This window comes from Delphinus delphis, chromosome 18, assembly GCF_949987515.2.
Source record: "Delphinus delphis chromosome 18, mDelDel1.2, whole genome shotgun sequence".
NCBI classification, from domain to species: domain Eukaryota; kingdom Metazoa; phylum Chordata; class Mammalia; order Artiodactyla; family Delphinidae; genus Delphinus; species Delphinus delphis.
The window spans coordinates 13,852,359-13,865,206 of NC_082700.1; the positions used below are offsets into that span (position 1 = coordinate 13,852,359).

General features: G+C 38.1%; 1 protein-coding gene across 1 annotated transcript in view; it reads left to right on the plus strand.

Moving 5' to 3' along the window:
- FREM2 (FRAS1 related extracellular matrix 2) overlaps nt 1–12,848 on the plus strand; it is a 152,875-nt gene that overhangs the window by 118,901 nt on the left and 21,126 nt on the right. Inside the window, exons 12-15 of the mRNA XM_059996086.1 lie at nt 2,495–2,625; nt 4,564–4,722; nt 8,495–8,798; nt 10,912–11,043. Coding sequence (XP_059852069.1) covers nt 2,495–2,625; nt 4,564–4,722; nt 8,495–8,798; nt 10,912–11,043 — 726 coding nt within the window. The remainder of the gene's footprint in view (nt 1–2,494; nt 2,626–4,563; nt 4,723–8,494; nt 8,799–10,911; nt 11,044–12,848) is intronic.

A 12,848-nucleotide genomic window follows, 5' to 3' on the forward strand; every position in this document is an offset into this window, starting at 1 on the left:
TAGGAAGTGACAGAATCAGTAATAGAATTAATGAAACAGTTGGAAAAACTAGCATCTTCTACAAAGGAACACTTATTTTCTTTGCACATATGGTAAAAGTTTGATGAACTGTAGAGCTTCAAAGTTATCCTCATATTATTTTCTATGTAAAGAATGATAATATATTGGAAATATATGCATAAAACCCAAAAAGAGAGGAAAAAACTGATCAGCTGCTAAATTATAAAATCTAAAATAACTATTTCTAAAATGAGCATGTTTTACATGAAGGAAACACCTTCTAAATGTGGATGACAAGATCTTTAACAGAAGATGCTTTTCTTATAAAGAAAACAATTCTTTTTGCTAAGACAGAAACAAAATTACATGTATATAGTAAATTGACAAATGAAATCAGAGAAAACTTAAATAACAGTAAATCAACCTGTGTCTCTTTTATCCTATAAATGTCAACATGTGTTTATAAAAAAATTTTAATAATCTTTCCTGAAATATATTTTAATTTCTCCTTTTATGGTCCAAATTGAGGTAAACAAAAAATTAAATATAGAATAAACGTTGAAATATTTTTGGTTAATATTTAACCCAAATATTTTGGGGTTAAAAATGTCTAGGGGCTCCCCTGGTGGTGCAGGAGTTAAGAATCCACCTGCCAATGCAAGGGACATGGGTTCGAACCCTGGTCCAGGAAGTTCCCATATGCTGCCGAGCAACTAAGCCCGTGCGCCACAATTACTGAGTCTGCGCTCTAGAGCCTGCAAGCCACAACTACTGAGCCCGCGCACCTAGAGCCCATGCTCTGCAACAAGAGAAGCCACCACTCGCCACAACTAGAGAAAGCCCGCCCGCAGCAACGAAGACCCAACACAGCCAAAAAATAAATAAATAAATTTATTTAAAAAAAAAAAGTCTAAAGTGGCTGAGGAAACAACTATCACCTAGCATGTATACTGTAAGAAAACAATTAATTTAAGCATTTAAAATAAACACTTAAGTTTTCAACTTCTCAGAAACTAGGTTTATATAATTCAGAGGGTTACAAAACTCAAATGTTTACAAGGCCAAGACAAGCAATGAAAATGAGGGAAGCAAGGAAAGTGTGAGGGAAAGATGGAGTGATGGAAATGTTCTTCAACCAGAAAGTCCATTCCGTGCTGAGAAAGACCTGTACTGTCATAGCCAGATGACTGTTGCCAGGCAGAAAAGTACAAAAGATCTAAAACATCTGTATTTTTCTATGAAATCCCCAGATGTTGAAGGGTTAGAAAATAAATTTTCATTGCACCTTCACACAGGTCAAATCAAACAAATTGGTGACCCAGAAGTGATCAGCTATTTTCATCCTCTGGAACGAGGACTGTACGCCCTCTTGGGGCATGAGAAATCTAAGGCTAATGGTATCAAAGAACTGGCTAAGGCCAGTGTGGAAAATGGCTGTACCCAGAAACAGAACTAATTTTAAAGATGAGTCTGGCTTACAAACACAATTTTAAAGAAGAAGATCCTTTTCATAATTGATGGAAGTAGGAAAAGAAAAATACATTGGAGACACATTTTCTTCTGCCACATTTTAAAGGATTTCTTAATTTAGAATTATAATGATTGAATACCGCCGTTACATGAGAAAGCAGCGTCTGTTATCGTCTCTGATTGGAATGATTATGCATTATATTCTTTATTTTCTCCTCTGAACCAGTTTTTCACAAGGCATTGTAAAACCAACAAAATTGTTTATTCAAGTTTGGTCAGCTGCTTATTCTTGAGTTCAATAAAATCAATTAATTTTTTAACATTTTAAGAATCTCAGAATGAATGGTTAAAAAAGGATTACCATTATTGGGTTTAATTTTCATGACAATGAAGGAATTATTTTTAGTGAGGAGCGACAGGGTGAGAGAAAAAACACCATTAACATTTTTCTTTAAAAAAATTGCTGAATTTCCAAGATTAACGTCAACAACCGAAAGAAGTCTTTTAAAAATATAATTTGACATGATATTAAAAATTTCAACAATTTTATGTCCAGCTTTTCTAGATATATACATAATGAAAATACTATTCACCCTCAGTAATGCCTGTGATCATATATTTCACTTATGTCCTGTTGGTTTAGAAATTCTGGGAAATGAGAGGTGCGTTTGTCTGATTGTGCCAGTATCAAAATTGTTGATTGTCTATTCCATAACTCTGCATTTTTTCAAACTGTGGGTCAAAAAATCAATTTAGTAGCTTATGATCAGAATTTTCTTCTGGATAAAATGGAATAGAATAGAAAATATTAGAATGCAATGCATATTGTAAGAATAGGTGATGTTTTTAAAACTTTTTATTCCATTTTATCCACACTCACGTGTGCACACAAACATATACACGTAAGTATACTGGGCCACAATATGAAATATATTTCTCATTGTGGATCACTGTCAGAGAAGCTTAAGAAAAACTTCACATATTCCTATGTAAAAGATTTAAACCTGTGATTTTGCATTTGTAGAAATTGAGTTTAAGGAGGGAGAAATCCAGCACATTGTTGAAATTGAAGTAATATTCGATGGGGTAAGAGAGATGAGAGAGGCCTTCACTGTCCACCTAAAACCCGATGAAAATATGATAGCAGAGACGCAGGTAAGTAATTTATGGATATAAATTTGTGGCCAGTATTTTATCATGGAAAATGCATGTAAGCATCACATAGTGTACAGTTAAGTAATCAACTTTATACAACCCTTGTATAAAGACAATGCCCATAATCTCTTTTCACCTCCTAAATAAATTTTGTTTCCATTCGAAAACAAGAATCAAGAAAGTCCTGGGGCTTCCCTGGTGGCACAATGGTTGAGAGTCCGCCTGCCGATGCAGGGGACGCGGGTTCGTGCCCTGGTCCGGGAAGATCCCACGTGCCGCGGAGCGGCTAGGCTCGTGAGCCATGGCCGCTGCGCCTGCGCGTCCGGAGTCTGTGCTCTGCAACGGGAGAGGCCACGGCAGTGAGAGGCCCGCGTACCGCAAAAAAAAAAAAAAAAAAGTCCTAAATTCCCTGGCGGTCCAATGGTCAGGACTCCATGCTTTCACTGCCGAGGGCATGCGTTCGATCCCTGGTCAAGGAACTAAGATCCTGCAAGACCCATGGTGCAGCCAAAATAAAAAATTCCTGTCTCTTTCTTGAAAAATCATGTTTGTAGAAACTCAAGGACTAGAGCCTCCGAGTCCCACGTCAGCCCAGTTACCCTTCCTATTTTAGTCAGTAACGACTGAATCTGGGGTTAACCTCCAGAGAGAAGGCATAGTCTCAGCACAAAGATGAGGCTATTAATTTAGTGCCACAACTCATTAAAACACACATTTCAACCCACAAAACAGTTTGCTAACCCTCAAAATTCCCACCTGCTCATCGTAACTTTATTAAATTGATGTCCAGAGCCTCAATGACCCAAATGTTACTGTCCTAGCACTTCTTTCCTCTGTTTATTTAATTTATATTATTTCATCAACCAGATATTCTTCAAGATAAATGTAATTTCCGTAGAATTTTGAGCTTTAAGCCTAATTTTTAAAGCTAAGTGATTTAACGAACAGACCAATGTTTACAGTATCTGTGCTTACATTTACTCGATTTCTTTTATTATTTGTTTCACTATTAGCATGAGATCAAATTGGGGAGACTGTTTTTTCCCTTAAGTACAGGTATTTTTAATATTTTATAATTTTTACTACTTGATGGTATTTACAGTGCCTTGGGTTTTTTTTTTAAGTCATATTTAAAATGCAAGAAGTAGGGGCAGAAAATCTTTTTCAAATATATTTTTGTAAGTCTTGATCACATAAGAAGTGAGTCTTTAGTTTTTATGGAGCATCATATTAAACTCTTTTGAGTAAGAGGAACAGAGATTCACTCAAATCACTTCAAGTGATCAAAGCCCCTTTTAAGAAGACACACGTAAATATAGGCTTGGAAACTGCAGTGTATCGTTGGATATTAGAAGATGATTCGGGAGCAAAAGGCAAATGTGTCAGTGGGGTTTCCTTGTCATTCTACCCCCAGTAGATGTTCACAGGTTCCTCTTCGGTCTGTGACTCAGCTTCTCCCTCTGCCTGTGCTTCTGTCCTCTGCTCCTCTGAAGCTTCACTTTTCACCTGATTTCCACTTCAGCAGGGTCCATGCTGTCACATGACCTCTAGCATCTGCCTTCACCCTGGTCTCTTTCAGCTTTCCTCCCACTATTAACTAATTGACTTTTTCATGGATCTTCCACTTTACCACCCCGAGACAGACTTAACTACTATCATCACAATTTGGAGAAAAAAATTCAAGCCCAAATACTTTGCGGGCCACTGGCCAACCCAGGACTCAGGTACCCTCCCCTGCACCATAAGATATGGCCCAGGTGCCAGGGTCATGAGGAACAAAGCACATAGAGCCTGTCACACTGCAGAGGCTCTGGGTGTGACAATTTTTACTATAATGAAGCCATGGACTTGCCAAGCATTGTGAGTATTGTTCTGCACAATAGAAGCAGCATGAGTCTAATATGTCAGTAATCATGGAGAATTATCTTTTCCTTCTAGGCCACCAAAGCCATTGTGTACATAGAAGAATTGAACAGCATGGCAGATGTCACTTTTCCTTCTGTCCCTCAAATTGTGTCCTTACTGATGTATGATGACACTTACAGAGCCAGAGAGAGTGCTGGACCTGTGTCTGGTTATCCTGTTGTCTGTATCACGGTGAGTAGGAAGTTGAGGAAAATTGTAAAATAGTTAAAATAATCATGAACATTAACCAATATAGTATGGGCTTTGTCATGATGAAATAAAAGTGGGGGAAAACTGCAGGATTTAATCTATGAACTTTTGAAAGGAAACTGTTGATCAAGTAAAGGTCCTATTTTTCTTCCTTCATCCAACAAAGGTTTACTAACTGATGTACACATAGTGTGTTATCTCATATTATCTCAGGGTTTGCCACTGAGAGAAAAATAAATAAGATATGAACTCTACACTCAAGGAATTTAAACATAAGGGAGAGAAAAATATATAAGAATCAGTCACTCTACTATAAGGCATGATGTGATCATTACGCAAACTAGGAGATAAAACAGCAGCTCCACCTGTGAGGGAAGGTTTGGGATCGTCCAATGAAAATGTCAATAGTTTAAGAGTCACATAAGGGGGAATCCCCATAAGGTTAACAGCTGATCTTTCAGCAGAAACTCTGCAAGCCAGAAGGGACTGGCAGGACATATTTAAAGTGATGAAGGAGAAAAACCTGCAACCAAGATTACTCTAACCAGCAAGGATCTCATTCAGATTTGATGGAGAAATTAAAACCTTTACAGACAAGCAAAAGCTGAGAGAGTTCAGCACCACCAAACCAGCTTTACAACAATTGCTAAAGGGACTTCTCTAGGCAAGAAACACAAGAGGAGGAAAAGACCTACAATAACGAACCCAAAAGTTAAGAAAATGGGAATAGGAACATACATATCGATAATTACCTTAAATGTAAATGGACTCAATGTTCCAACCAAAAGACACAGATTGGCTGAATGGATACAAAAACAAGACCCATATATTTGCTGTCTACAAGAGACCCACTTCAGACCTAGAGACACATACAGACTGAAAGTGAGGGGATGGAAAAACATATTCCATGCAAATGGAAATCAAAAGAAAGCTGGAGTAGCAATTCTCACATCAGACAAAATAGACTTTAAAATAAAGACTATTACAAGAGACAAAGAAGGACACTACATAATGATCAAGGGATCGATCCAAGAAGAAGATATAACAATTGTAAATATTTATGCACCCAACATAGGAACACCTCAGTACATAAGGCAAATGCTAGCAGCCATAAAAGGGGAAATGGACAGTAACACAATCATAGTAGGGGACTTTAACACCCTACTTTCACCAATGGACAGATCATCCAAAATGAAAATAAATAAGGAAACACAAGCTTTAAATGATACATTAAACAAGATGGACTTAATTGATATTTATAGGACATTTCATCCAAAAATAACAGAATACACATTTTTCTCAAGTGCTCCTGGAACATTTTCCAGGATAGATCATATCTTGGGTCACAAATCAAGCCTTGGTAAATTTAAGAAAATTGAAATCGTATCAAGTATCTTTTCCGACCACAACGCTATGAGACTAGATATCAATTACAGGAAAAGATCTGTAAAAAATGCAAACACATGGAGGCTAAACCATACACTACTTAATAATGAAGTGATCACTGAAGAAATCAAAGAGGAAATCAAAAAATACCTAGAAACAAATGACAGTGGAGACACAACGACCCAAAACCTATGGGATGCAGCAAAAGTAGTTCTAAGAGGGAAGTTTATAGCAATACAATCCTACCTTAAGAAACAGGAAACATCTCAAATAAACAACCTAACCTTGTACCTAAAGCAATTAGAGAAAGAAGAACAAAAAGCCCCAAAGTTAGCAGAAGGAAAGAAATCATAAAGATCAGATCCGAAATAAATGAAAGAGAAATGAAGGAAACGATAGCAAAGATCAATAAAGCTAAAAGCTGGTTCTTTGAGAAGATAAACAAAATTGATAAACCATTAGCCAGACTCATCAAGAAAAAAAGGGAGAAGACTCAAATCAATAGAATTAGAAATTGAAAAGTAGAAGTAACAACTGACACTGCAGAAATACATAGGATCATGAGAAATTACTACAAGCAGCTATATGCCAATAAAATGGACAACCTGGAAGAAATGGAAAATTCTCAGAAAAGCACAACCTTCTGAGACTGAACCAGGAAGAAATAGAAAATATAAACAGACCAATATCAAGCGCTGAAATTAAGACTGAGACTGTGATTAAAAATCTTGCAACAAACCAAAGCCCAGGACCAGATGGCTTCACAGGTAAATTCTATCAAACATTTAGAGAAGAGCTAACACCTATCCTTCTCAAACTCTTCCAAAATATAACAGAGGGATGAACACTCCCAAACTCATTCTACGAGGCCACCATCACCCTGATATCAAAACCAGACAAAGATGTCACAAAGAAAGAAAACTATGGGCCAATATCACTGATGAACATAGATGCAAAAATCCTCAACAAAATACTAGCAAACAGAATCCAACAGCACATTAAAGGGATCACACACCATGATCAAGTGGGGTTTATTCCAGGAATGCAGGGATTCTTCAATATATGCAAATCAATCAATGTGATACACTATATTAACAAATTGAAGGAGAAAAATCATATGATCATCTCAATAGATGCAGAGAAAGCTTTCAGCAAAATTCAACACCATTTATGATAAAAACTCTGCAGAAAGTAGGCATAGAGGGAACTTTCCTCAACATAATAAAGGCCATATATGACAAACCCACAGCCAACATCATCCTCAATGGTGAGAAACTGAAACCATTTCCACTACAATCAGGAACAAGACAAGGTTGCCCACTCTCACCACTAAACATAGTTTTGGAAGTTTTAGCCACAGCAATCAGAGAAGAAAAGGAAATAAAAGGAATCCAAATTGGAAAAGAAGAAGTAAAGCTGTCACTGTTTGCAGATGACATGATACTATACATAGAGAATCCTAAAGATGCTACCAGAAAACTACTAGAGCTAATCAATGAATTTGATAAAGTAGCAAGATACAAAATTAATGCACAGAAATCTCTGGCATTCCTATACCTATAAAAAAATAAAGAATCACATAAGGAAACGTCATTCCTGTATGAAGTGGTTGCCTTACAAATGGCATAGTTACTTTTTCAATTGCCTTCTCTTACCTTTGAATTATAAGCTCCTTGTGAGCAAAAACTGGGACGCATTTATGCTTACTTTGCAATACCCCTGGTGTAATGACCTACATATAATAGGTATACAATAAATGTTTATTGGATTAGCAAGGCAGAAATAATAATGCGGTGCAAGTTACAGAGGTCTTGAAATGTTATATTAAGGAACGTGCACTTTATTTGTTGGGTAGCAGGGAGCTCTTGCACAGAAGAATGGCATGAGGAGAGGGGTTGTATTGGAGTGTTACCATGGCAACCGTGGTCACCTGACGAGAAAGGCCCTGAATTAGATAGAAAAGTGATGCTTGGAATGGGAAGGAAAAGACCAACTTAAGAGACATCCTACAAAAAGAATCAACCAAGTTCACTGACCCACTGGATGTTGGGGGCAAAATGAGAGAGAGAAGAGAGGGAGAGAGAAAAGAACGATTCGGCAACTTTGAGGATTCGAGAGATGATGAAATGAGTATCACTTTTACTCGTATCAGGTTAAAGGTGGAAACGGCCAATAAGCTGTTTGAAATGCAAGATTAGAGTTCATAAAAGCTAGCATCGCGAGGACTAGGAATTTGAAAGTTGCATGAATAACATGTAGAAATGGAAAAAAAGTAGCAGTGAAAACACTAAGGGAGAGAGAACTTAAGAGGAATAATTTCCACCTTGTTCTAAACTGCGGCCCTAACATAGTTATTTGTTTCCCATAGGCTTGCAACCCTAAATATCCGGACTATGACAAAACAGGATCCATTTGTGCAAGTGAGAACATCAATGACACTTTGACCCGGTACCGATGGCTGATCAGCGCACCCGCGGGCCCCGACGGAGTCACCAGCCCCATGAGAGAAGTGGACTTTGACACCTTTTTCACTTCATCCAAGAGGATCAGTTTAGACTCCATATACTTCCAGCCTGGCTCCAGGGTGCAGTGTGCGGCTCGGGCTGTGAATGCCGATGGCAATGAAGGCTTGGAGCTGATGAGCCCTACCGTAACCATCGGCAGAGAAGAAGGTAGTGCATGGCCGTTTTCACATGAAGGTCGCTGGAATACCATGAAATGTTATATATGTCTAATTTCCAGTTATTCATTCCTCCAAATGCCCCATGTATTCCGTAATACTCTATACGGTTTTTTTTTTGTTTGTTTTTTTTTGTTTTTTTTGCGGTACGCGGGCCTCTTACTGTTGTGGCCTCTCCCGTTGCGGAGCACAGGCTCCGGACGCGCAGGCTCAGCGGCCATGGTTCACGGGCCAGCCGCTCTGCGGCATGTGGGATCTTCCCGGACCGGGGCGCAAACCCGTGTCCCCTGCATCGGCAGGCAGACTCTCAACCCCTGCACCACCAGGGAAGCCCTCTATAAGTATTTTTAAATGATAATCTATTTTCGCAAAAATATTCATTAGAAAACAAATATTTATTCATTTTGCATTTTTCGATCACTGAGCATATGTCAGGCTTTTGGCTGTCATATGAAAAATAAGGCAGGATTCCTGCCTTCCAGGAGTCCATACTCAAACTGAAGACACAGACAAATTTTAGTCTGGACAGGACACAGAAATGCAAAAGTAGTAGTGATGGGTTCTAGCCTGAGTGGATCTGGAAAGGTTTCATCAAAGAGGAGATGCTTAAGCTGAGTCTTGAAAACAGTAGGGGAAAACAAGCATGAGCAATGACTCGTAGAAGCATGAAAAAACGTGGAGTATTCTGGGAACTACAAGCAGAGAAATGGGGCAGGATGAAAGGGAGAGGAAGGGAGATCAGGAGACGAAGCAGTTGGTACGCAAGGGTCGGATCTGGACAGGGCAGCTCATATGTGATGCCGTATCACTCCCAGCTGGTGGCTGGCTGAACAGGAGTTTGCTGGGGCAGGAGGGGAAGGACAGTCCAGGTAGAGAGGTGTGTACTAGTGTCCATACTTGGTTATTAGAGGGGAGGTTGAGGTCAGGGCTAGGGCCCGGACACAGTGGAGGCGGAAGATACATGTGGCCGGAGACAACACTGACGAGACAGGAAATCCACTTTATAAACTAATCCTTTACTCTGCAGAAGAATGTTTAAATCAGAGTTTTCAAATAACAGTCTTTTAATAAGATTCTATTTCTAAAAATTCCATTTGTGTACAACACTTCGGATGTACCTATGTTGCAGCAAGAAAAGTTATATGTACCACCTCCCACCATTATATACTCAGGATCAATATTTATTGATAACACGTAGAGTAACCATGTTCTTTTATTAGGATTAGAATGTCTGGTTTTTAGATTTCTCTTAAAACCAAACTATTGTGTTGGTACCAGAACTAAATTAAACAATGCCTTAAAGTGAGTCACCCCCAATTAATAGAGCAGACCTCCCAGATGCTAGGGCCTGATTCTGATCTGTTTTCTACAGACAGAAAAGAAGTTATTTATTGCCTAGTTCTCCGGAAACTGTGATCCAGCATCGGGCGGTCTCTTCCATGGTATTAAAATGAAGACACTACAGTGCTTTCAAAGCAAACATACGAGGAAGTTTTTCATGTTAAAATTCTAGATAGATAGATAGATTAGACAATGAGTTATAATTTATAATACACATACTGTAAGAAATTACATATATAGAGAAAACTATATATTTTGCTCTCTGATTCTAAGAAGGCTAGTTTTTGTTTTTTAGAATGAGTGCATTTTTAGTTTTATTATAAATAATGTAAATTTTATGACTAGTCTTAAGGATTTAATTCTAAGGTAACAATCTCATTCATTTAATTAAGCTACACTTACTTTTTCCTGTTGTTTTTCAATCATTTTTACTATGCCTCTTTATACTTCATGTTAAGACAATTTTGTGAATATGACCATAACAGACGGTGTCCAGCACAAATTAAATCACATTGAACAATATTTATTTTTTCTTAAACTTTATAAAACACCCCAAATGTTAAGAAGAAGCCATTGAACTGTCTGCTGGGATTACTTTTCCCATGATGGTCTTTTGCTTCGTCATAATATCAACTCTCAGCAGTGCCTTAGTTCACAGAGAATTTTAAAGTACACAGAAAATTCATAGTGCCTATTTAAAAATATATACTTCCAGTGTTGTCTATTATCTTCTTTTAGCATAAATGTCTTCATTTTGCCTCGAGGTCTTTGTCAGCCCCGGGTGCCAGGGATAGTGGGAGCAGAGCCCTTCTCAGCTAAATTGCGCTACACGGGTCCCGAGGACCCAGAGTATACCAACCTCATCAGGCTCGCCGTCACCATGCCCCACATAGACGGTAGGTGACTTGGGAAAGCAAATCCATGGAGGTGGTTTGGGCTTCTCTTTACCTGCTTTATTTGACTGAACACAGGCAGACCTCATTTTATTGCACTTCCCAGATACTGCGTTTTTTTAAAAATGGAAGGTTGGTGGCAACCCCGCTTCCAGCAAGTCTGTCAGCGCCATTTTTCCAACACCACCTGCTCACTTCATGTCTCTGTCTCACATTTTGGTAATTCTCTCAATATTTCAAACCCTCCACCAGCAAAAAGATTAAGACTCCCTCGGGATAGTTAGCATTTTTTAGTAACAGAGTATTTTTTAATGAAGGTGTGTACCTTGCTTTTTAGACATACGCTATTGCACTCTTTATAGCCTACAGTATGGTTTGTTTTTAATTTTTTTGTTGCAGTATAGTTGACTCACAATGTTGTGTTAGTTTCAGGTGTACAGGAAAGTGAATCAGTTATACATATGTATATATTTTCCATTCTTTTTCAGATTCTTCCCCATATAGGTTATTACAGAAAACTGAGTAGAGTCCCCTGTGCTATACAGTAGGTCCTTGTTAGTTATCTATTTTATACACAGTAGTGTGTATATGTCAATCCCAAGCCAGTCTCCTAATTGGTCATTTCCTCCCACGTTTCCCCTTTGGTAACCATAAATTTGATTTCGAGCTCTGTGAGTCTGATTCTGTTTTGTAAATAAATTCATTCATATCACTTTTTTTATCAGATTCCACATATAAGTGATATTTGTCTTTGTCTGACTTACTTCACTTAGTATGGTAATCTCTAGGTCCATCCAAAGTTTCTGCAAATGGCATTATTTCATTCTTTTCATGGTTGAGTAATATTCCGTTGTGTATATGTACCACATCTTCTATATCCTAGTAAATTTTAACATAACTTTTATACGCACTGGGAAACAAAAAATTCATGTGACTCACTTGATTTCAATAGTTGCCTCATTGCGTTGGTCTGGAACCAAACCTGCAATATCTCTGAGGTCTGCCTGTTTTCTGAATGACCAAGCATACAATAAATGCTCAGTTTGCAACTTAAGCTTCAAGTCCTGCTTCTTTTGAGTGTTTCTGTTTTCTTTCTGCCTGGTTTTCTTCTCAAGTCTGACAATTTTGACGTTCTTTAAAATTAGATAAATTTCACACATGTCACAACACAATGAAACAAAGCTTTGGTTAACGTGCTTGCTGTCTTTTATGACACGGCACAGTGTGCCTTCAAAACTCTTGAGCTTGGACTTACAGGAAAGCAATTTGGAATCTCAGTCCCTGCCTTCAACACCTGTTTGCTTTTCCATATCTGGAGTCTCATAGATCTTTCCCAGTATTTATTGCAACAACTAAGACATTTCCTAGGCATTAAAATAAGGTAAAAAAAAAAAAGCAATTAACAATGTTAAATTCTGTGTCCATTTTCTCTGGATAGGGAAGTGTGGGCAGAATTTCTGAGTCAGTAACTTTACCCACATTTTATGAACATTTCCTCAGGTACAGAAGACATTTTCAAGTTCTATTCCTCTTAATTCGCTTTATTCCTGAAGTATATTAATATTATTACTTAGTATGTTAGTTATATTTTAAGTACCTAAAGGACAGGAAGCATTAGGCAATATTAGGAACTACAAGGTAGAATTTACCTGCCTTATGGAAAGGACATAATTCTGCTTTGTCTGCTTATTACAAACCCAAATTTATGCTGGTGGGCACAGGTGCACAGAAATCTGCACCTCCTTACTTTACAGTGTAATGTTGGGTCCATGTTTGACCACCCTGCCTTTAGACCCATATGGGAGGTG